Genomic DNA, 25,615 nt, shown 5'->3' with positions numbered 1-25,615 from the left:
CCAGCAAAAGATTTATTTGCATTTGGAAGAAAGTGTAATGTTTTAATCTTTGGACAAGCTAAATGCCATCTTCTCAGCTCCATTAACTGAGAAGTAATACCGATTTCAGAAGAAAACTTTTTTTTCCTAAAAGGCAGAAACTTTCATCTACCGTACCACTTTTAATGGCTATTATGTTTTCATTTTCATCTTTTAAAATTAACTGCCTTCTTTAACTTCATCTATTTGGTCTTATCCAAATAGTATAACTTTTATTTACTTAAAAGACACCCAAGCCTTTTTAAGTGATTAGTTCTGTGGAAGTTACATTTGGAAACCAGATAGTTCATCTGCCTAGGTTATTGTATCAGTTTTGCTTGAGGGAGAACTCTTAACTGCTTTCCTATCACATTTTGAACTTAAGTGCTCAAATAGCTTTCTTCTGCATCTTTTTTTTGCATGTAACTGTATCACTTAGAAAGTTTGTAGCCAAGCTGGAAGCTAGTTTTCTGCTTTAGGAAAGAGCCCTGGGTTTGTAGGCAGGGACCCTGGTGCGGTCTTAGTGTTTGAACAAGTCTGTTTCCTCCTCTATAAGTGGGCATTATCCACTCTTACCCCTTCTGAAATGGCTCTTCAGAGGACCTAACAAACACCATGTATAATGTGTTTTGACATATAAGGTGTTCTACAAGTTAAATAATCCCGCCCAATTTATTAAAACCAAGTATCATGAGCATTTCTCTCACTTGAGTATTCTAGGCAATTGGTTTTACCTTACCTTTCTAATCATTTATCTTGAAGAGGCCATTGTGCTTAGTTTAAACTGGATGCGCAGAGTTCAAAGCAAAACTTGCCCATAACAAGTCAAAAGCAAAGCAGGAAGACTTTGTAAACTCTGAAAGTTGACCTTCCATTAACATTGGTTTTCTAAGCTATCTGGATTTAGGAGATGCTTTCGCAAGGAAAACTAAAGTGAGTGGAAATTTGCTCCCTGAAACAGTCACAAAGTCTGCGCCAAAAGTTTCTCTAGCTAGCTTTTGTGGGCAGTCATGAAGATGGTGAGACCTTGGAGCCTCCTTACCTGATTAACATCCAGTTAGAAAATGACAGCTGGGGCGCCTGGGTGGCTTGGTCGGTTGAGCGTCCGACTTCGGCTCAGGTCATGATCTCACGGTCCGTGAGTTCAAGCCCCGCGTCGGGCTCTGTGCTGACAACTCAGAGCCTGGAGCCTGTTTCGGATTCTGTGTCTCCCTCTCTCTCTGCTCCTCCCCTGTTCATGCTCTGTCTCTCTCTGTCTCAAAAATAAATAAATGTTAAAAATAAAAATAAAAAAAAAGAAAATGACAGCTGCCTGGCCACAGGTGGTGGGCGGGGCCTCCGTATTTAAATTCCTCATTGTGACGGCTGCATCACTTGGCATCTCTAAAGGCACTGACCTTTCTAGCACCCACAATTGCAAAGACCACATGTGAAGGTCTTTTCTGAAGAACTCGCCAAGAATTTGACTTCATTTTCTACCATCTTGCTTTGTCAGTTTAACATCTGCTGCAGAGAGCGCCATCCTAATTTGAAAATGATAGAATAGGGGCACCTGGGTGGCTCAGTTAAGCAGCTGTTGATCTCAGCTGGGGTCTTGATCTCTGGGTTGTGAATTCAAGTCCCGTGTTGGCCTCCACTGGGCCTGAAGCCTACTTAAAAAAGAGAGAGAAAGAGAGAGTAGTGAGGGCCTTGCTTTGGAATGTTAAAGGACTAGGTAACATCAAAGTGCTGTGTGTAAAATTGAATGAGGCCCCGAGGCGCGCGTTATCAGTCACTAGGCAAAGTTCACATTGAGTTTCAGCATCATTTATCCATCAGTTTGGATGCAGCAGAACTTCTCCCCCATCTTGGAAGTTAGACCAGCACAAATCTGTGTCCAGGGTCAGAGTTGCGAAGAGCCAGTGTTCAATACTTGATGGGCTACCTAATTGTGGGCACACGCCCCACCCCGAGGGTAAGTCACTGGAAAAAACCGCAGTCTCAGATCTGTCTCACTTGGTTGTGTCTTCTGTCAAGACCAACACAGCTCGGCTTAGGCTTGACGGGTTTCTACAGAACGTCTCTCAGAGTTGTGCACTGGGAAGGATCCAGGGACGTAAAGATCCAGAAGGGGGAAAAAAAGTTCGCGTTCGTTGAGCTTTTTTTCCTCCTTTTACAAATAAGGAATCTGAGGCACAGCGAAGGAGTGGGTTTCCCCTTTGCAGCTCGTTTGGTGCTGGAAGGGCGTTTGAGAGGTCTTCAAAGAAGAGTGCGAAACAGCTTTTTCCATTGAAGTACTGCCACACAAAATGAGAAAAAAAAATTTTCTTTTTAAAGTAGCCAAGTCATCAGCTATTTGCCCTACTCTAGTCCCTCTGACTCTTCATTATTGAAATTATCCTACTTCCTGCTGCAGGGGCGCGGAGGCTCCCGGGAGCTCTTGTCGAACCCCACAGGCCCCACCGAGGACGAGCTAATGCCTTCGGCTTCCACACACATGGGGGAAAAGATCCCTTCTGTTACAGACAGACTGCGTCTGATTCCGTCAAGGACCGAGCTAACTCTGAAGCGAAGAAGCGCATTCTACGCGGCCGCAAAGGAAGGCCCTCCGCTGGGGCTGGACGCCCCCGAGGCGACGAACCAACCGCTGGGGAGCTGCCCGGCTGGTTCGCGGCTGCGGGGGTGGGGCGGAGCTTCCTCACCCGCCTTGGCCGGGGGGGCGGAGCTTCCGTGCTCGCGCGGGCTGAGCCGGGGCGGGGTGGAGCTCTCCTCCACCGGCCCTCCCCGGGTCCCGCTACTGCGCATGGCACGTTGCGTACCTTCTCCCCCACCCCCTCCCACCCCCCAGCAACCGGCCTGGCTGCGCGGCCCTAAACTCAGGAGGCGGAGCTGAGACGGGGTCGGGACTGCTTGCTAACTCCAAGACCAGGTACCGGGCTGGCGGGGCCGCCTGGTGCGCTCCAGGACCAGTTCTTTCTCGCCCTGACGCCGATTCCATCTCCTCAGGGGCGGGCCTTCGTCAGATCGGCCATCCCGGCCCCCCCTCACCCTCCACGGGCCCCTTTTCACCCAGTTCCTCGATTCCCGCAATGAGGGACTGCAGCCTGAGAGCAGAATAGGCTTGGGCCTGCCCGGGAGACACCGGAGCGGAGTTGCCGGGAGAGGCGAGCGCCTGCTTTCCGTACCCATCTTCCCCCCCCCCCCCCCCCCCAGACTTCCAGGTGGGGAACCTGGGGCCCAGGTGTCAGTTTGTCCTGCTCAAAGAGGCGGCCGATCCTGTGTTGACCTTTTCCGCTCCCCCCCGCCCCCCTCCCTCCCCGATCCCATAACCCCAATTTCCATCTATCCCAGGCTGGACAGGCAAACCCCCTTAGGAGAGCGATTTAGGTGACTCCCTGAATCAGCAAAAACAAAGAGCTGCTAATTGTCTTGTTTTCCAAGAATGTTTCAGCGCCCACAGTAGATTTGGGGTGGAGATGGGCGGTGGGGGTAGGGAAGTGAGCTCGAGGGAAGGGGAGTGGTTAAATAAAATTGTTCAAGTTTCCAGGAAATGGGGAACTAATTTATCAGCCCAGCTCTCTGTTAAGATATCCTAGCATATTCTAATTTGATTCCCTCAAAGAGGAAAAACCATTAGTATTGGTCCCTTTCTTATTGTATACTACCTGTTGAAGTAGAACCGTATTCCAATACGTATTTGAGGCATTAAGACAGTTCTTCACTGACTGATTGATACTGTCTAAAGACACCCAAGACTTTCTTGTCCCTGAGAATTGAAAGCAAGTCTCACCCGGTTACCTGCCTTAGGCCAGGATCCTATTCAGCCATTAGTTACAGTGCTGAACTTGTTAAGTCTGTTCCCCCAGCCTTTGATGAGGTTTCTTAGAATATTGTGACTCAGATGCAGTGTTTATAGTTGTAACCCCAGACATTGAAGAAGTTTAGGAAAGCAGTGACAAAAATAGGGAAAAAAGAAAAATAAATCAAGGCAAATGAATTATTTCTATACTGTTTGTCATCTGGTCAGCAGCATTGTCAAATCAGGCGATGTCTTCTCAGTCATCTTTGTATCTTCGCACACACAGTCTTGACACTTCTCCCTATGTTTCTATGTTACCACTCTGGCTTCTAGAGCATGGGCTTTGGAACAGATCTAGCAAGTCCTCTACCACTTGCCTGTGGGGAATTTGGGGCATTTAACCTCTTTGAGCTTTAAGTTCCTGATCTGTAAAACGAGGATGATAGTACTTATTGTGAGCTGATCTCTGTGAAGCCTTTGGCACAGATCCTTGCACATAGTAAGTTCACCATAAATGCTTACTGTTTTTTTTTTTATTTTAACTATTAATAATTTAACAGATACGGGAGTGCCCATATTATGTGTTGGGCAGAGTAAAGCAATAGTGAACAAGACTCTTGGCAGTTAACATTGTGGTAGTTGTAAGGATTGAATACTGAGACTGAACACCTAACATGAGTGGGGGCAGGGGGAGCGGTGGTCAGGGAGAGCTTCTGTAGCACAGGACATCTGAGATGAGTAGTAAGCAGTGACAAGTCAAAGTTAACCAGGTTGGAGGAGCAAAAGTGGTCCAGTAAGGGAAGCAGAACCTTTAAAGTTTTTCCTTTGGGCTCCATTTCCTACCTGCCTTCAAGTGCCATGTCCTAAGTATGGACCTATCCCAAGTCTTGCTGCCCAGCCTGCTTTTCTCTCCCCATTTTCTCCTTTGGTGAGTTTGTCACTTGTAGATCTTTAGCTGCTAACTCCCAAGTTCACATAGCCATCTCTAATGTGTCTCTTCTAACTGACTGCTACACCTTTCCATTTGGGATGCATAACTACTTTCTCAACCTCCTTATGATTTAAAAACTCGAACTCATCGTTCCTCTTAAACCACTTCCACCTCTGAGTTTCCTGTTTTGTCGCTGACACACTACTCTTTCCCAGTTCCTTGGGCACAAAAAAATCAGGAGTCATCTGAGTTGTCAAGTAGAATGGGTTCCCTGATAAGGTAGAGTGTCTAGTGGGGGCAGTTTTCAAGCAGAGGTTAAAAGTAACCTTACATTCAGGAGTTTGTAAAAGCTGTTCCTCTGAAGGGTGGAGGATGGGCTAGATGACTTAGGGTGTCCTTGCTAATTAAATATAATTTCTTTATTTTTCCTTATCCCCTGTCCATCTATTTCTTACCATTCCTTCTCCTACAGGCTCTTATCACCCCAAATATGGTCCACTGTAATTGTGTTCTAACTGGCATTCCTTTCTCTGGGTTTTTTCACCTCCCCTTCTCCCATCCCTTTGCAGATTAATATTCCTTAGAATGTTCCTTCCAACAAGGCTTCTCAAACATTAGTCAGTACGATGGTGCACAGATCAGCAGCATTACCATCATCTGGAAGTTTTTTAGAACTACCAGGCCCCACTCCAGATCTCTAAATCAAAATCTGCAATTTTAGCAGTATCCTCAAATGATTTGAATGCATAATAAAGTTTGAGAGACACTTAGACCACTGTCCTGTGTTTGTCACCTTTCTGTTCAAAACCTAGTCACTTCCTACTGCCTGGTGAAGAAAGTCGATAGTCTTAGCATTCACATAAGGCCTCTTCATTGTTCTCATATCTGTGGACTTGTGCTCCTATAACTGGCCTCACATTAAGTGGAGAGTATGCAAAGTGCCAACACATTTGTCAGTATATTTGGTTGGTCATTTAACATTTCTGAGTGCCTACCATGTGATAGGCACTATTCTAGAAACTGGGAGATACATGTGTGAACAAAACAAAGAATGTACTAAAAATCAGTAGTAATACTATTTCATGTTTGGAATTGCTGTTTTCTTTAAGTTGTATTTGACATTCAAGCCCCCCCCCCCCCCATCCCTTCCATAAAACTATTCAGGTCCCTTGTCTTTTCCCTTTGCTGAACACCATAATGAATTGCCCGTTTCTACTTGTGCATTCCCCAGACTTGCTGGATTAAAATTTTTGAAGGGGGGAGTTTGCGCATCCAAAGGTTTTTATAACTAACAAGTTAATTTGAAAGACATCCTGGTTTGGGAGCCAATGGTTCAGATAATTAATGAAGCTGTTGGTGTGGTGGTCTAAGACCAGTTTTTAGGTTTGTTATATTAGTTTATACAGTGTTTTGGGATTGACTTTATTTTCTAGTGCTAGTATTTTTCCAGAGCATAGGCAGTTCCTTCAGATAAAAATCATCTTTTTATCTACATTAATATTCTATTTTCTTTCTGTTGTAGACTGCATATGGATGTGGACTTTGTTTCCTCTTAAATTTCTTTTGCATGATGCTTTGTGTTTCATGTTATTAAATAATGTGTATTCTAATAATCTTTTTTTCTTCAAATTCAGTTAATATGTTTACTATTTAATGCCAGGATAAATGATTCTTAACATGATGATGATCTTCTGTAAGAAAATTAGGATAGGGGTGAAGATAAATGCAATTTGATAAAACAAAACAAAACAAAACAAAACTATAGATGATTTTGAAAGGCCTCCTCTCTCCCCTGGATTGAAAACTATTTCTTTGATTTCTCTGAAGCAGTTCTAAGGATTCCTAGAAAAAAAAGGAGGAATTTGGCAGTGGTTTTTTTTTTCTATACTATTCAAAAGCATTTCTGATTATTTTAGTCATTTGACTTTTTTTTATAATTAAAAAAAATTTTTTTAATGTTTATTTATTTTTGAGAGACAGAGAGAGAGTGTGAGCAGGGTAGGGGCAGAGAGAGAGGGAGACACAGAATCCGAAGCAGGCTCCAGGCTCCGAACTGTCAGCACAGAGCCCCACGCGGGGCTTGAACCCACGAACCATGAGATCATGACCTGAGCCGAAGTCAGCCACTTAACCAACTGAGCCTCCCAGGTGTCTCTCGTCATTTGATTTTTAAAATCATTTTTGTTGTGGGGTGCCTGGGTGGCTCAGTTGGTTAAGTGGCTGACTTCGGCTCAGGGCATGATCTCGTAGTTAGTGAGTTCGAGCCCCGCGTCGGCCTCTGTGCTGACAGCTTGGAGCCTGCTTTGGATTCTGTGTCTCCCTCTCCCTCTGCCCCTCCCCTGCTTGTACTCTGTCTGTCTCTCTCTCAAAAATAAACACGAAAAAAAATTTTTTTTAAAAATCATTTTTGTTGAGATGTAATTTACCCTCAATAAAATACACCTACATTAAGTTAATGGTTTTGTTGAGTTTTGACAGATACACTTAGGTAACTACCATGTAATCAAAATACAGAACATTTTCATCACCCAAAAAGTTCTTTTTGTTGCTGAGTAGTATTCTGCTGATACATATACTACATTTTGTTTTTTCATTTACCAGTTGATAGATGTTTGTTTCCAGTTTGGGGCCAATTGTGAATAATGCTGTTATGAACATTCATATACAAATCTATGTGAACATATGTTTTCATTTCTTTTGAATAGACTACCTAGGAGCAGAATTATTTGGTCATAGGAAGCTACTAAATTATTTTCCAAAGTGGCTATACTACTTTGTATCCCTATCCCCATATATCCCCATTAATGTATGAAAGTTCCTGTTGGTAACTATCCTTGTCAAGCACTTGGTATTGTGAGTTTTTATTTTCAGCCATTTTGGTAGGTGTGTAGTAGTATCTCATTGTAGCTTTATATACATTTCCTTGATGACAAGTGATGTTGAGTACCATTTCATGTGCTTAGTGGCCATTCCTGTATCTTCTGTACAAATCTTTTGCCCATTTTTTAAATTGAGTTGTTTTATTGAATTGTAGAAGTTCTTTAAATATTCTGTATATAAAATGTTATGTACACACACACACACACACACACACACACACACTGTTTTCTCCCAACTTGTTCATTTTCTTAGTAGTATCTTTCAAAGACAGAATTTTTTAATTTTCATAAATTTATCATATTTTTCTTTTTCCTTTCATGCTCTTGATATTCCTTTTTTTTTTTTTTAATTTTTACTTATCCTAACATCATGAAGATTTCCTCCTCTGTTTTATTTAGTAGTTTTAACTTTTTCTTTAGTTCTGTGATCCATGTCAAGTTAATTTTTGTGTATGGTGTAAGGTAAGGGTCAAAGTTCATTTTTTCTAAATAGATAGACATTTGTATTCGATTATTTTTCCCCATGGAATTACTTTGTCCTCTCTCTGGAAAGAGATCTATTTCTGGATTCTCTACTCTGCTTCATTGATCCATTTGTCTATCCTTAAACCAAAGTACACTGTCTTGATTACTATAGCATTAAAATAAGTCTGATCAGGTATCATAAGTCTTCTAATTTTGTTCTTTTTCGAAATTATTTTGGCTATTTTAGGTCCCTTGTATTTCTGTATAAATTTTAGAATCAGCTTATCAATTTCTTTTAAAAAGTCTGCTGGGATTTTGATTGAGATTACACTGAATCTATAGATCAACTTGGAGGGAATTGACATCTTCACAATATTGAGTCTTCCAATCTATGAACATGGAATATCTCTTGTTTAGCTTATCTTTAATACCTCTTAGCAATGTTTTATAACTTTAAACATACATATCTTATTTATAATTTAAGAAAACGCTCCTAATTATTTTATGTTTTTGTTGATACTGTAAGCTTTCATTTTTTTTAATTCATTTTCTACTAATTCATTGCTAGTATATAGAAGTACAATTGTGTTTTGTAATTGACCTTCTTTCTAAATTCATTTTTTAGGTCTAATGTCTTTTTTGTAAAATATTTATAATTTTCTATGTATACAATCACGTTGTCTATGAATAAAGGGTTTTAAACCTTCTTTTCCAATTTGTATGCCTTTTGTTTCTTTTTCCCTTTTTGCATTGGCCAAGACCACCAGTACAATGATGAACAGAAATAAATGATGATGAGATAACAAGAAAATTCTTGTTTCGCTTCTGTTCTTAGAGGGAACTCATTAATTCTTTTTACTATTAAGTATGATGTTAGTGATACATTTTTTATGCATATCTTTTACCAAGTTGACTTGGTAAATTCTATTTCTATCTTGTTCCTATTTGACTATTCCTAGTTGCCTGAGAGTTTCTTTTAAATCATGAATGATGTTGAGTTTTTTCAGATGCTTTTTCTCCATCTATTGAGATGATTGTATGTTTTTCTTGTTTATTCAAGTAAAATTACATTGATTTTTTTTTTTTTTTAAGTAAGCTCTACACCCAGTGTGGAACTTGAACTCGCGACCCTGAGATCAAGAGTCGCATGCTCTACCAACTGAGCCAGCAAGTGCGCTTCATTGATTCACTTTTTAAAATTCCTTAAAATTGGTTGTTTTTTATTTGCAAACAACTTCGGACAAAGACAGTTTGTATACATTGATTCATTTTTTAATGTTCAAACTGTCTTTCATTTCTGAGATAAACCCTATATGGTCATGATGCATTAAGCTTTTAGCCATTCTAGATATAATTTTAACTATAAGCAAACATAAAAGAAGATCAGGATGACATGAAAAAAGATACATTTGAGAAATGGCAGAAGGTCTTGGAAATGTGTAACCAAGATTTAAAAATTAATAGAAGGGTTAGAAAATAAAATGGAAGGAATCTCTTGGAAAAGAGAGTTGTAAAATAGGAGTGAAACAAGCATAAATTAATTCTAGGTAATTCTAGAAGTAAGTCTTCAACTATTAGGAATTCTGTAACATGAAAACAGAGAAAGTGAAGGAGACAAAATTATCAAAGAAATAATACAAGAATATTTCTCAGAATTGGAAGATCCAGATTTCCACACTAAAAAGGTTGTTGCAGGGTTGCCTGGCTGACTCAGTCAGTAGAGCATGTGTCTCGATTTTGGGGTTGTGAGTTCAGCAACAGGGGGATGGAGGGCCTTGGAAAGGCAACCTCCAGGGAAAAATTGGAATGGATGAGTTTGAATGTATGAGAAAATATATTGATAAGATGAATAGCAAAGATATTGAAGTACTCAGAAAAAGTTAACTATAGCTATATGGGAAACCAAGCAAGTGAAAAAGAAATGAATCCGTTATTAACTTTAGGAAAACAAATGGTGTACAAGAAGAAAGACATAGTCGTCTCTAACTGTTTGCCTCAGCTCTAAACCATGTTTCCACAGTCATAGCAATGTAAATGCAGACTGTTGATTTAATAAAAAAATTATGCTCGAATTATGTTGGGAGAATGAAGGCAGGAAACTAGGGTGCAGGAAGGTGATATAAGAGAGCTTAGTCTTCATCTACCACAGTAGTGAAGTTAGTAGGTAACTGTCTCAAATGGATAAGTCATGGCCATGTAAACATTATTTAAGAATGATAGTAAAAAGGATAAACTTGAAACAGCCAAAAGAACTGAAGGTAACTGCTTCTGGGAAAGAATCAGTGGGGAATTTGGTCAAGAGAAATTTGAAAATTAAAGAAGAAACCATATAATAATAAACCTGTCTTATAGAGATTGCAGTATCTCACAATGTACTTGGCCAGTACATCCAGCTTTACTGTCACTGAAATGTTCTGTAAACAAATCATTAGAATCTAGAAATGTATAGGTCTGGTACAGTGCTTTGAATGGTAGACTCATAGTAAGTTTTTGTTAATCAAAAAGCATTTTTATAAAAGGAGATTTGACTAATTCAACCTGTTTATATTTCCCTTTTAGGTTTAAATTTTTGAAATTGAAGTAGGTCTACACATTAGGAACTCATGTCTTTTCTTGTAAGTAAACCAGAGCGAATTAGGGTGAGTGTTTCTATTCTTCTGGCTTTACTATTTTTATTTTCTGTAAAGCAGTGTAGGTGGTGTTTTTATATGATGCTCAGAATCCTACAAACATGAGGGATGTAGGAAGTAAAGCAGACATTGCGGCCTCCACTCCCGAGGAGAGAGCTTGCAAGCAGAGGGCTGACCAGAGACACTAGATACACCCACCAGCTTGTCCGATAGAGAAGAAACAAGGTGGCTTATTTTATGAATATCAGTCATACAAAATTAAATGAATCAGTGACACTTTTCACTGTAGATATGTAACTGCTAATAAGCTGCCCATTTCCTACATATTTTCAATGAGTGTCTGTGTTTTAAAAATCAGTATCAAATTGTAATTATTGGAACACACTTTCTAAGTATAATCATAGGTTTAATTGGAGCCTCTTTGAACATGAAAAATGTTACTAAACCTGAAAACCTCACCAGCTAAAATGACCCCAACAAACACTGGAGTTAGCTTCTTTATAATAGCTTCCATGATGTCATAAAAAAAGAGTATTGTATTCTATTTATTATCTATTATCAAGTATTTGATTTCTAAATGCAGTAGTTATTATTTTAAAATTTTGTAACAAGATATAAGTGCTATGACACATGAATATATCACTTTCTAAATATTAAAGTATACGTTATATTTTGTGATACAGTACATATGATTTTTTTATACCAAATTTTTTACTTTGGGTGTTCCTTTTTTTTTTTTTAATTTAGAAAAAAATTGATATAGAGAAGGACAGAGAATGATGTTATAGTTCCAATTCATGAACCATATTATGCAACTTGTTTTTTTGAATGTTAATCTTCTTTTTTCTTATGTTTGTATATATAAGAATAATTTATACTGGAAAGAGTAAACTTCACTGTTAATTAAGAGGAAAAAATAGAATCTCTCCTTAGTCTGAACTCTGCCAGGTGGAAAGAATGCCCCCAAGCCAAACTTTAACACCAGTCCTTAAGTGAAATGCAATCTTGATACTGTTACTTTTACATGTGAGCTTCTTTTCTATTTCAACCTTGCCTGGTTTGGGTGACACCAGACCATTGATCAGTAAGGAAATCCAATACTCATTGGAAATAGGATAGTAAAGTGAACCACAGATTGGTGATGCTAGTTTGGTCCTTGTAAACTTGATAGAAAATGTAAGTGTGGTGATGATGTTTTTAGAAATCCTAGTGGATGAAAGAACATGCAGTTTACTGTTTTCTTTTACAAACTAATAGAGGATGGTGAAAAACAGTTTCATCTCTGTTTTCTGTGTTGTGAATTTCAGTAGTATTTTTCACATTGGCATTTATGATCCAAAGCATCTGTAATAGCCATTGAATGAGTAAGATGGAACCAGAAGGTAGTTGTATGTATAGGAAGAACAAAAACATTCTTCTTGTTTAGGGCCAGTCCTAGGGCCCTTGTTTAGGGCCAAGAACATGGTTCTCATCAGTCTGTGAGATTTAAGTATTATTTATCAAATTAGGCACAGAAGGATAGAGGAAGGAATTAACCTATTGTTTTCAGTTGATTTAAATTCAAGATTCTTTTTAAAACTTTTCCATAGAAATGCATCTTAACTATACTGCATGATTCTGGTTTTGTAGTTTATTTGTTTGTCTAATGGCTGATAGCTAATTTTTTGTGGCTTGGAAGAAATACTAATTCTCTTTGGGGTTTTCCTCTTTAGCGGTGGGTCTCGGAAAAGTTCATTGTTGAGGGCTTAAGAGATTTGGAACTATTTGGAGGTAAGTACAGTATGGCATTTAGCCATCACTTCAGGATAAACATTACTACTCTTGTTGACTAAATCAGTTTATAGAAATTAGCAATTCTAAGGGCAGGTGTAAATTACAGTTGTTATATTTGTTTGGCTCTATTTTGAATCTATGGTTTCCCAAAGATTTGAGGACTAATCTGGCAGTTGACCTTGATCTGTCTTGATTGTTAGAAAGTCAGTATTTACTTAAAGGCATATTTATTTCTTCTAAGTATTTGTCCAGTTAAAATACATATTCTTAAAGGAAAAAACCCAAGTGTTCAAAAGCTTCTAACCTTGAAGATTTTAAAAATAAAACTATAGTCAGGACAATGGTAGCAATGATATAAAAGTTCTGGTTTTACTGATCAATCTAGTTGACTCATCTTTTCGTGGTAGAAATTATGAGACTTAGGAGAACTAAGGAAAAAAATCTGTCAGGACAAAAATATTAACTTCCTGTTGTAAAATCCACATGTTGATTTCGGAAGTAGCCTTGCAACTTTGAGGTTTAACAGGGCCAGGCATTGTCTTTGGCTGTTTTCCAATTGACCCTTTTTGAGAACTGCTATGTTAATTTAAGGCAAAGAAAATTCTTTTCTATACAAATGATAATATTGGAGCCCCATTCTTTGTGTCTGAATACCAAAGACACTCTCTTCAGCTCCTATAGTTAAAGAAACAGGTTATCAGATTGAGTGTGTTGGTTGACTGATCCAAACAAAATACCCTGGGGTAGGCTCAGGTCATTGAAAATTCAAACTTTTTAGTTACTAAATGGTACCTGTTAATTTATTTTCCCTAATGCATTCAAAGAACTTCCAGAGGAGTATTATTTGTGAACTCTGTCAAAATGTTATGTTTTAGACAAATGAGAGTTTAGAAACATGATGAGTTGTTTTTGTTTTAGTTCCGAAGAATAAAAATTAGCTGCACAGTAAAGGAAAAGCTAATGGAACAAAACTACAGCATTCTGGTCCTGCTCTCATTTTCTTCTCATCATTAACGGGAATACCGTGTTTAAAAGTAAACATTGGCCCTGGTGAAAATTGAGTTGGAAGTCCAGTTTACAATTAGTTAAAAATATTACAGGATATGTGAACTGAATGAAGGGATTTTGGTTTCAGTGTCTTGAGTGTGGGATCTCTGGCGGTCTTTTGACAATTGCCTCATCACTGACTGATCTGAGGAGAGTGAAGAGGTTGTTCTGTATATTGCTTACAGCTTGATGAAGTATATATTATCAAATTTTATACAACCTGGAATTTGCCTTCTACTCTGTGAGACTGGGCTTGATTTCCTTTAATCTATTCACTTGGTTTTTTACCTTTTTTTAAATTTTTTTTTTTAACATTTATTTATTTTTGAGACAGAGAGAGACAGAGCATGAACAGGGGAGGGGCAGAGAGAGGGAGACACAGAATCTGAAACAGGCTGCAGGCTCCGAGCTGTCAGCACAGAGCCCGACGCAGGGCTCGAACTCACAGGCCGCGAGATCATGACCTGAGCCGAAGTCGGACGCTCAACCGACCAAGCCACCCAGGCGCCCCTTGGTTTTTTACCTTTAACAGACTGTCTTAAGCAACTGCACCTGCCATTTGTGTACCAGAAAACTGATGTCCAAGGCAAAAAAAAAAAAAATCTTATTTTGACAAATTGAGGCTAATTTACTGTGCAGCCAATCTCCTTCAACAATACAGTTGGATGCTCTGATTTCTAATTTAAGATATTTGGAGATGTGTGATCATTCCAGTACTTTCCAGTTAAAAATCTACTTTGATGATTTTTTTCACTTTTATAGAATGGAGAAAATAAAAAGGACAGATACAGAATTTGTCTGATTTAAGAGCAGAATGTTATTTCAGTTGCCCTTTGCTTTATTTTCACCAAGGGTAGCAGAGGCCCAGAAAGCCCTTGCTTTATTTGTATTCAGAATAGAATGTATGTGTCTGGTGAATCTAATTGGGTTATGGTCTCACATGTACATGTTGCTGCTAAAACCTTTTTTGCCTTTTTTTTTTTTTTTTTTTTAAAGCCTGTTTTCTAGCCTCTGCACTCTCTGGGAAATAGCCAGCCATCTCTATAACTTTATAATGAATTTTTTGTTCACAGTATAAGACTCTGAAACCAGCCTATTGAAACTAACATTGTGCTGATGGAAAGTAAATGTAAGACTGGGATTATAGCAGTTGAGTTATACTCAGAAGAATACCCATAGAATAGTAGCCTTGCCATGTTTTCAGGAGCCATAGATTCATGTTGAAAACCCCATCTATGTGTAGTGTTTTTACTCTGTGTGTGTGTGTGTGTGTACGTACATGTATGTGTTTATATATAGCACTGCAGACACTTTTTACTATAATGACTCTTAGGTGGTTTCTATTAATAAATGTAGTTCTAAGTGTAATAATTGCTGTTCTGAATGTGGATGTGTCTTCTGCTAAAAAACAAAATGCCAACAATCAATTTCTCTACTCCAGAGCAGCCTCCGGGTGACACTCGGAGAAAAGTAAGTGACTTTCTAGGCTCGAGCTCTATGGCTGTTGCATGGGAATGATTTCTTGTGGAAATCTGTGTTTTTTGTTGGCTTATCATTTTGTGTTTTTGCTTATTTCATTGAGTTTTATTTGTAGTATAATTCTTTTACTTGTGGAAAGTCAGGTTTCACCCTGGAAAGATTTTGACCTGTACTTTAGAAGCTGAAAAAGTCTCAGGCACTTTTTGCTCTCTCTTGGGGATTAAGGTCTCCTCCCCTTCCCAACTTTACCAATCGCCCAGCGCCCCCTCCAAAAAAAAGAAGAAAGAAAGAAAGAAAAGAAAAGAAAAGAAAAGAAAAGAAAATTTCAACAATCTAAGATGTGGTTACTTTTAGTGGCTAGTGATACTAAATTTTTCCTCTGTGGTCTATTGCTGATAGATTTCAGTTCACAGAGATACTACAGAGCTTTCCCTAGATTATAGGCAGGATATCAAATCTCCTACCTTAAAATCAAAACCCCACATTAAAAAGTACAAGACAGAAAGTGTACTTTTTTTTTAATTGGCAAGGGTTGGAAGACTTGTTCTGTTTCCTACTCTTGTAGTTTATTTTACCAAAGTAAATAACACCACATGTGCACAGATGTGCAGTGTACCAAGCTATTTTTGATAATGTGAATCAGTGTCTTCTAAAGAGAGAGGATAAGAACGCTTTTCTAAATAAACTTCTTTTCAGATGACAGACATCTGCACCTTTGGCAGGCAGCCCCAACAGCAGAAGGGTGGTGACGTTGACTAGGAATTTCTCTTTGAGTGAAGCTTTGACTACGCTCTAGTAAGGAGCACCTCTCTATCAGATCCAAATATTTTCCAGTCAGGAGACTAAAAACATTCCCTATATGATCAGTTAAATATTTTTCCAGACAAGAATGCCCATTTTATATAATTTTTATATTTTCACAGCTGCCGGTGTTATGCCAAGACTTATCCTGTGTGAAACCTGTGGGGGGTTGGATGTAGCATTTCACAAATATGGTCTTTGTGTGCTCTCTTGTATTTTGTTTTAAACTCTTTAAACAATGTTATTTTATGGTGCTTTCTGGATATCAGTAGCTTATGTATTTTTCAAATGCTTCAAAATAAACAACAATGCTTTTCATGGTGGGAAAAAACTAAGAAGCAGCTTTGCTAGAATTAGTTTCTCTAGACAATTTGAGATTATATATCATACTAATAAAGCTATGCTGTGCTGTGTTTTTTAAAGAGACTGGACTAAACATTTCATCCTTTTCATCTGAATTTTGTCCTTTTCTAACTCTGAAACAGTCTACTGAGCTAACCCGCCTCTCTTGTGGCGATATCCCACCAGACCTCTTCCTCTCAAAACACTGTTTTTGTTTTCCTAAATAAAGATCGGTTTCTGAGTTCAGACTTGTAGAACATCCACAATGTGGAAATTGCCCATTTTAGGAGTGTTCCCAGTGAGACAAGGACAATAACCAAGAGACAAATTCATTTCTTGCAATTCCAGATTGCCAAGAATTCATATTCCCAATTAACTAAGGAATTGTATTTCCTAAAACTAACACTTTTGAGTATTATTCTGTAGTCAACAGAGATAGTAGAAATATCTGGTCAAGTTACTACCTAATCATATCAGTAGTTTAATGCATAATTTCCTACCTTGGCTCAGCAAGTGTATGTCTTTAGTGTATTGCCTAGTAGACAGCATGTCTTATATGCACTTCTAGCAAGGAAGAGGGTCATAGGTAATGAAAAAGTATCTATCAGTAGTTTTTCCCATGGGAGTTTTTTAAAATGCATTTAATAAGCACTTTAATCTCACAACTCCAGCTGTCCTTCATAGCCTCTTTTTCAAATTAGAGAAATATTTTGGAGTTTGCCTGGAGATCAGGGGGAAGACCTTCAAATATATAGTGGTTCTAGATTGTACCTGCTAAAAAATGCAGTACTTTCTCACATGCAGGTACCAGATTCTGATCTATAAAGTGCCCCTAGCAGCAGGGGATCCAGTGAGTTGCATGAGGGCTGGTTTTTCCAGTATAGGTCATGATGTTGAACTCTGTCTCCAGTGGAACTGGCTGGTACATGTACCCTACTGTCCTCTTTAACTCATGGCAATGACAAGGTCATGGCCAGGAAACCTCAGCTCAAACTTGTTTAAATCATCTTTTTATGTGCCAGCATCACTGTAGGCATTGGGAATACCAAATTGACAAGACAGTCAGGATCTATACCCTCATGGAGGTTGCATTCTAATTGAGGAGGCAGGCAACAGATCAATGAACACAATAATAACTACTGTGAGGAAAGTAAAACAAGATGACATAATAAAGTGACTGAGAGCCTACTTTACTTTCTGCTCAGAGTCCTCAATGCATAGATGACACTTAAGTTGAAATCTCAATGCTAGGAAGAAGCAGCTATGAGAAAATAGCAGGGGCAGGAAGGAGGAGGGCAGGAATGTTCCAAACCAAGGGACCTCTAGTGTGAGCTTCCTAAGATTGAAGTGCACCTGTTCGTATGGGTCAAGTGTAGCAAGTCACAGGGATGTGGTAAGGGATGAAGTCATTAGAAGTAGGCAGGGGCCGAATCATGTGGATACTCACAGATCAGAGTAGGGACTTTGGGTCTGAAAGCCACACCCTGGGTTTTGTGTTAACTGATGATGCCGATTTTATGAGGGGCAGATTGATAGTTGAGAAAACAGGATCTGTAGAACAAGATTATGCACAGGTGGTGAGAGGTATGAAGTTAAGGTGGGACTCAAGACTAACTTAGCTTGCAGCTTATAAATTCTAAACAAATGGTAGGTTGCCATTTCAGAGCTCCTGGTTTGGGTTTTTTGCTCAAATTACTACTCTGTTTTGTCCCATAGTTGTGTGTGTGTCTCTCAGCTGGCAGAGGCACTTGGGATTATTCTGAACACCACAGTGTCAAGAAGCCACAATGGCTATAAATGTTCCTAGAACATATTTTCAGAGCATTTGAAAACAGATAACTGTAAAAGTGAAAATCAAACCAACCTTAACTACTGATCAAGCTCTACCCCGCATACTCTGGTTTCTCCATTTTCTCTGTTCCATCTTATTTGTTGAACAGGAGAGTGACCAAACAGTAGGCAGCAAAAGAGGGAGGAAAAGAATAGAATTCACATTTACTGAATACCTATGAAACACCAGGTAGCACTAAGACCTTTACATATTTTATCTCATTTGTCTTAGCAACCCTATAAACTGGGAATTATTCCATTAATGAGACAACAGAGATCCCAAGAATTTAGCGTGATTTACCCACGGTCACAGAACAAGTGATAGACCTGAGTTCAAGTTCTGCCTCTGTCTGGCCCCAGAGCCTATAGTCTTTGCATAATACCATATGTTTTACTTAAAATACCCTTTCCCAAATTACCTTTCCCAAAATTTAACAGATATGAGGTACAAAAGGTTCTCTGGACAAGTAGATTTGGGAAATGCTAGGTTAAACAAAATTAAACAAGTTTCCTTACTACAAAACTTCTTGAAGCCATTTTATGCAAGCACACCTTGTGATTCTCCATGAGAGAGAATGCTTCATTTTCTCATTTAATTGGACGTGTAAACCATTTATATGTGTTAACTGCCAAGGTCAGTGTTCCAGGCGGCCTACTTTGGGGAAATCCTACATTAAGACATTCCAGTAGAGAAATGGACAAGAGACACAAAGAGCCAATTTCACCTGAGAGAAAACCCACATGGCTAATAAATGCATGAAAAGATGCTCAATTTCATTAGCAATCACGGAAATATAAATCACACTCACAATGAGATTGGCAAAAACTTAAGTCTGATTACACTAAGCGATGGGGGAAAATGGATCAATGAGAACATACATACAGTACTGGAGGGAGTGTAGATTGGTTTAACCATTTTGGAAAACAATTTTGCATTATTTTGTAAAGTCGATTGTTCATATACTCTGTAACCTAGCAATTCAGTTTCTGGGTATAAGCTTTAGAATATCTCTTGCATATACACATCAAGAGACACATTCAAATGGGTTTCTAATAGCACAGTTCATACGAGCAGAACCAAAAACAACCCCAAAAGCCTATCAACACTGGAATGGATAAACAGGTATATTCACAAGATGACTCTTACACAACATGGGTGTACAGCACGGCTAAATACAACAATATGGATGAATCTTGGAAATATAAAAAATTGATTGAATTAGAAATTTGCTGACAGGGCTCACTTTTGGTTGGCTAGATTCCTCTTACTGTCATACTTAAGTGGTGCAAGAGGAAGAAGCCCAGTTGGTTTCTTTCCCCTTGGCAGTTCCATCAACTCCTGAAACCGGATGCCCTTGAAACGTCAGGGATCCCCAGCAAGGAGGTACCACCATGTCGGAACATTCTTGACTCCCTGTCTTCTGGCTAGTGCTGAGTGAGGGGCCTTTCTTGTGTTCACAAAGATCTTTTCCTAACTAGAGGTCAGGTTTAGGAATACAGCATATGAAATTTGAGCTGGCCTAAGGTACTCCATCTCCGTAGGAAAGAGGATCCAAAAGAAAGAAAAATATGGCCCGTAAATCACACAAATAAATTTAGGTCTGAGCCTTTTGAGCTGAAGGGAGAGTTAGTCTGCCATCAATTTTGCTGGGCACTTTTCCTTTAGGACCTCAAAGGCCAGAGGTGTGATGCCCACATCCTAACTGGTTGAGGTCCAGCTTCATTTACGGCAGGAACCAGGAAGCAGGTCACTTCCTCCGCCTGGGATGATGGCTGAGACGTGACAGCCCTGTGCCTTGCCTGCAGCCCTATGTGTTCTCTGTTTTCTTGCTTCACTTGAAAATGTCAGAGAATTGGGGCGTCTGGGTGGCCCAGTCAAGTTGGGCGGCCGACTACAGTTCAGGCCATGATCTCGCGGTCTGTGAGTTCGAGCCCCGTGTCGGCTCTGTGCTGACAGCTCAGAGCCTGGAGCCTGCTTCCGATTCTATGTCTCTCTCTCTGTCTCTCTGCCCCTGCCCTGCTTGCTCTCTGTCTCTCTCTCTCAAAAACAATAAACATTAAAAAAAAATTTTTTTTTTTTTTTTTTTTAAGAAAGAAAGAAAATGTCAGAGAATGATTGGTCTGGGCTCTTGGTTTGCTCAAGAGGGTACTTCTTATGGCCAAATTTCCCCTATAGCAAAATTCAGCATGTGACCTTTGGAGTCTTGTAGTCAGGGCCCTAAAATAGGACCCCAATACAGCAGGAAATTCAAGAGAACCCCTCACTTCTCCATCCCCCTTCTCTTTTCTAAACATGCCTTTCTCTAGACATCCTTTCCCCAAGTAAGAATTTCATAGTTTTTAGCAAATGAGCCAATTGTTGGAAAGGACAAGCAAATCAATAGTTGACTAGGAACCAGCCCTGTCCCCTACCCCCATTTGTAGATGGTGCTCACACTTACTGGCTCTGATGTTAGTGCTAATGACTACACTGAACATCTGGTGTTCTACATTTCTCATCGAATAGTGTTGGACCTATTTCTTTGACCCCGAGTCAGAATTTGTATGTTTAGATGCCAGTCTCCTTGTAGGTCTGAATCACCCCCTCCCCACTCCCATCCCACACCCAATTTTCTCTTATTAACCTACTTTTCTTTTTCTTTAGACCAATGAGGCGAGCTCAGAGTCGATAGCATCCCTGTCTAAACAGGAGATCATGAGTAGCTTCCTGCCGGAAGGAGGGCGCTATGAGCTACTCTCTGTCATAGGTAAAGTCCTAGGACTGCTATTTTACCTTCAGGCTCCTGGGCACTCCTGTGGCCTCCTCTGCATCCCCAGATCAGCGTGTGCCAGAGGCTGTCAGCTAGTTAGCAGGACTCAGGGTGACAAAACTGGCTTTTGTGACTCTCCTTTGCTTCTGTCTTCCAAATCTGGGAAAAGAGATCATGTTACCAGGAGAGAAGCTCTTTTTTTTTTTTAAATTTTTTTTTTTTCACATTTATTCATCTTTGAGAGACAGAGAGAGAGCGTGAGTGGGGGAGGAGCAGAGAGAGAGGGAGACACAGAGTCTGAAGCAGGCTCCAGGCTCGGAGCTGTCAGCATAGAGCCCGATACAGGACCGGAACTCACTGGCTGTGACCTTATGACCTGAGCCAAAGTCAGACGCTTAACTGACTGAGCCACCCAGGCGCCCCTAGGAGAGAAGCTCTTTTGCAATTTTTTCTTTTTGGCTTCTGATGTCCTGGACCATAGGCACTTCAAGTGGTTGGCTGAGAAGGAACTGATAAGAGAAAAATCAAGAAATGTCAGCCACAAGGGGAATAGTTAGTGAAAGTTTTGAGTTTTCTTTTTATTATTATTTTTTTTAATGTTTATTTCTGAGACAGTGAGAGACAGAGCATGAGTGGGGGAGGGACAGACAGAGAGGGAGACACAGAATCCGAAGCAGGCTCCAGGCTCTGAGCCATCAACACAGAGCCCGACGCGGGGCTCAAACTCACAAACCATGAGATCATGACTTGAGCTGAGGCCGTTCGCTCAACGGACTGAGCCACCCAGGCGCCCCGAGTTCTCATTTTAAATCAAGTCTCTTTAAGGCTACCTCTGTTGCCATTGTCCTTGTTCATGACATTCTCCTTTTCTTTTAGGCAAAGGATTTGAGGACCTGATGACAGTGAATCTAGCAAGGTACAAACCGACAGGAGAGTACGTGACGGTACGAAGGATTAACCTGGAAGCTTGTTCCAATGAGATGGTGACATTCTTGCAGGTAATAAAATGTGTTGGGACACTTCAAGGATGGGCTCTTAGTTCCAATCACAATTACAAGGCAACTCTTACATCTGTCTTCTGAAAATAGCTGGCAGAAAATGAAGGCGGACCAAACCAGGAAGTTAACAGAAGCTCTTAACGAAGAATCGTGGGCATTTGGCACTAAGGATTCTGTAATTCTGCTCAGGCCAATTTATACTCCCCTCTTCCTCTCCAAAGATGCCTTTGTGGCTCATTTATTCATTTATTTACTATTCAGAGAGGCCGAGTAACTTGCCCACAGTCACACATACTAGTGAGTGGTAGAGACAGGATTCAAACCCAGGCAGTCTTGTTCCAGATTCGGGGCAGCCTGCTTTGCCGTGACAGCCACCTTCTGGCTCTCATTGTCCTGTTTCCTGAGGTTCCTTTCTGTTGGAGAAGGAGGTAGCTGCCCTCTTGTTACAGGGGACATCACAGATCTTAGAGCAGCCGGCCGGGGCCTGGGTTCCTCCCTGACTCAGGCTTGCACCGGGAGCTCTTTAGATTCAGGGCCTGGGTCAGTGTGTTTTCAGCAGTTTGACTGCAACCTATCCCTCTTCTTCATCACAGTGTTTCCCTGAATTCATGCTCTTCTGATGGTGCTCTAACACCCATTCGTGTTCAGAGTAGTTTTGTGGGTCTGAGGATGGGACCGAAAGTCAGTCCCAGCTTAAGTTATTTGGGAAGAAAGATATCTGAGTTCATTCTAGAGCATGTTGGACTTTAGGATTCTTTTTTAAATTCTTTGGAGCAGTAGATAGGCAGAAAGTATTGCCTGTTTGGCCTTTAGCTCATGTCCCAGAGGCCAGGACCCCTGAGTTTCTGTAGTTCTTTTGTCCAAATTCATTCTAAAATCCCATAGGTCTGACACTTTCTGTAGCTGCTCTCTCGCTCCTAGGTTGCTGGAGAAGTACCTTCGGCTGTCTGGTAGTTCGTGTTTTCTCTCTGATAACTTTGTTTCCTTGTCCTATCGATTACAACATTTTCCTTTATAAGAGGGAAATGTTTTTTGTTTTCCTTTTTTTATTTTTTTATTTTTTTGATGTTTATTTTTGAGAGAGAGAGAGAGAGAGGGTGAGCGTGAGTGGGGGGAGGGGCAGAGAGAGAGGGAGACACAGAATTGGTTCCAGGCTCCGAGCTGTCAGCACAGAGCCCGATATGGGGCTCGAACCCACGAACTGTGAGATCATGACCTGAGCCAAAGTCGGATGCTTAACCAACTGAGCCACGCAGGTGCCCCAGTGTTTTTTGTTTTCTTATCTTAAAGAGGAGTTCTGTGCCTTGGCCCTTGAAGTTGAACTAAGCTTATTACTTTATAAGTCTTCAGTCAACTGTTGGTTCTCATCATTTCTGACGTGGCGAGCTGTGACCCTCTACCCTGTTGTTAGCAGTTTCGCTGTTGGTGGGGAATTTTTCTTGAGGCTCTCTCTAAGATTGGCTAGTGGAGCCAAATGCAGGCAGAAGCTGGCAGAGCAGTGCTGGCTTCCCTGTGGAGACAGCAGAGCCTGGCTTCTCTCATGTGGGTGGCCACCTGCTTGGGCTGCTTCCAGGACTCTGAGAAGAGCTCCAGGAAAGACTGGGTCCCCATGTTATTCATGCCACCACCTTCATGTTGAGCGTCTTCTTCAGCACCCCTTGATTCTGACTTCCGCTTACCATTGTTTTCAGGGGGAGCTTCATGTCTCTAAACTCTTCAGCCATCCCAATATCCTGCCATATCGAGCCACCTTTATTGCAGACAATGAGCTGTGGGTTGTCACATCATTCATGGCGTATGGTGAGTGGAACAGGGGTCCTGGCAGAGAGGTGCTTTGAGAACGCTGTTGTCAGCAGGTTCATGTCTGTTTCCCTTCTTTGTTACCCTTCCCCGTGTCCCCACAATTCTTCAGGTTCTGCAAAGGATCTCATCTGCACACACTTCATGGACGGCATGAATGAACTGGCGATTGCTTACATCCTGCAGGGGGTGCTCAAGGCCCTGGACTACATCCACCACATGGGATACGTACACAGGTGCATTCTTAGGCGTAATCGCCCTTGACAAGAGCGGGGATCTGTGCCCAGGAGCCCTCAAGTAAACAGGGGAAGGGGAGAAGGTTGACTGAGGTTAGTGAAGTCAGAGTTTAAATCAAAGCTTGGGATTTTGTCCTTGCCTCTGACTTGGTAGAGCATTTAGCCTATCGGTGCCAACTTTCTCTTTACTGAGCAGCTCAGTCCTGAGTGCTGTGTGAGAAGAACATCTGGCATGGGCCTCTGTGCCCCACCCCCCTCCTTCCTTGGAGCACCTAAACTTGCGTGTGTGCCCCACAGTCAGCCCTGTGCTGAGAGGCTGGGGCGAGGGGCTGCTTAATAGATGGTATTAGGAAAAGACACTCACAGTAGGGAAGCTGGACCCTTACCTAATTCCACGTACAAAGGAGCACTTTTCAGATGGATTAAGGCCTAAATGTCTGATATAAAACTACAGACTTGGACAGAAGGAAATATTTTTGTGACCTGAGGCACAGAAGAATGTCTAGATATTTTAGAAGCACAAAACAACATATGATGGATTTGATTATATCAAGATTAAAGATATCTCTCTGAAAAAGAACACCGTGGACAAAATTAAGAAATGGGTGACAGCGTGCAAGATGTTAGCTGTGTCTAGAACACACAGGAGATTAGTAACAAGGAAATTATGTGAATCAATAAGAAAAGGATAAGCAAAGCAACAGAAAAATGAGCAAAGGGTTTGAAGTTTATAGAAGAGGAAACCCAAAGGACTCTCAATATGACCAGACACTCAAATCTAATAAGAATCAGAAAAGCAAATTAAACAGGAGGATGTCACCCTACACACCTGAGACCAGTGTCATTTGGAGGCTGGCTGAGGCCCAGCGTGGTGAGGTGGGGTCTCCTAACCGCACAGTGGAAGATGGCCCAATGCAACCAGTCAGGGTAAGTCGGCACTGGGGCCGTCAATGCTGCTCTGGGGGTACGCCCCAAAGAAACCCTCACACAGGCCTCTCAGGGGACATATGTAGATGCCATCATTCATATCCATGGTGGTTAGAGGCAGCATCAATGTTCCTTCCTGGAAGAAGGGGTCAGTAGAAGTGTTCGATCCCACCCCAGAGTGCAGGTGGCAGTTAGAAGCAAAGGTTGGTTGTATACAGGTGGCCACACGGATGGATCTTACAAACAGCACTGAGGAGTGAAGGAAGGATGGGATGCATAACACAGTACCTTTAGGTAAACTGAAAATATATGGATATCACACCATGATCCGCTTTATAAGAATACCCACAGATTCAAAGCAGTGGGCTGTGAGCCTAAAATAACTTTAGCAAAATATAAAGATTTAAAATCTGGTGGTATGTAAATTGGGTCATGCTATTTTCTCTTTTTTTATGCATGTATTATATTAAAATGTGTTTATGTGTATATAATATTTACCTAGTATGTGAAGATCAGAGGTCTGTGACGTGAAGGGCTCCTGTGGCCCCGTGACACCCTCTCTCTGCTCCCCACCCCACCCCACCCCAGGAGCGTCAAAGCCAGCCACATTCTGATTTCCTCGGAGGGAAAGGTCTACCTGTCTGGTTTACGCAGCAACCTCAGCATGATCAGCCATGGGCAGCGGCAGCGTGTGGTCCACGACTTTCCCAAGTACAGTGTCAAGGTTCTGCCTTGGCTCAGCCCAGAGGTCCTCCAGCAGGTCTGTGGACTGAGTCCTGAGAAGCCCCTATCCCTCACCAATTCACAGTTTCCCTAGGGAGCCCTCAGGAATTTCCCCAGATGGGAGTGCTCTGCTTCTGAGTGGAGTAAGGGGTTCCAGAGGGAGGGGTTCCCTGCTGGTAGGTGGACCCGGGAGGCCTCTCAGCCCATT

At 40.9% G+C, this 25,615-nt stretch overlaps 1 protein-coding gene and 1 long non-coding RNA gene across 13 annotated transcripts in view; one reads left to right on the top strand and one right to left on the bottom strand.

The window, feature by feature from the left end:
* Positions 1–1,437: 1,437 nt before the first annotated feature.
* Positions 1,438–25,615, top strand: part of STRADA (STE20 related adaptor alpha) — a 28,338-nt gene continuing 4,160 nt past the window's right edge. The window contains exons 1-10 of one of the 12 annotated variants that reach the window (XM_078438307.2): positions 1,438–1,748; positions 1,837–1,972; positions 10,631–10,710; positions 12,414–12,471; positions 14,963–14,991; positions 20,618–20,720; positions 21,600–21,721; positions 23,413–23,521; positions 23,634–23,757; positions 25,273–25,444. In XM_078438307.2, the coding sequence (XP_078294433.1) occupies positions 10,675–10,710; positions 12,414–12,471; positions 14,963–14,991; positions 20,618–20,720; positions 21,600–21,721; positions 23,413–23,521; positions 23,634–23,757; positions 25,273–25,444 (753 nt within the window). In that variant the 5' untranslated portion in view covers positions 1,438–1,748; positions 1,837–1,972; positions 10,631–10,674. Of the gene's footprint in view, positions 1,973–2,739; positions 2,927–4,129; positions 4,296–10,629; positions 10,711–12,413; positions 12,472–14,962; positions 14,992–15,713; positions 15,796–20,617; positions 20,721–21,599; positions 21,722–23,412; positions 23,522–23,633; positions 23,758–25,272; positions 25,445–25,615 lie in introns of those variants that run through there. The other 11 variants (XM_060645736.3, XM_078438305.2, XM_060645737.3 and 8 more) reach the window with 11 other exon arrangements.
* Positions 16,493–21,593, bottom strand: LOC144614423 (uncharacterized). Its single transcript, XR_014136027.1, has 3 exons — positions 20,747–21,593; positions 18,008–18,067; positions 16,493–17,694 (listed from the first exon to the last, which is right to left on the bottom strand). It is a non-coding gene; the product is annotated as an uncharacterized LOC144614423 (long non-coding RNA).

Source organism: Panthera onca, chromosome E1 (genome assembly GCF_046562875.1).
Source record: "Panthera onca isolate mPanOnc1 chromosome E1, mPanOnc1 haplotype 2, whole genome shotgun sequence".
Lineage (NCBI taxonomy): Eukaryota > Metazoa > Chordata > Mammalia > Carnivora > Felidae > Panthera > Panthera onca.
This window is presented reverse-complemented; position numbering and strand designations above follow the sequence as displayed.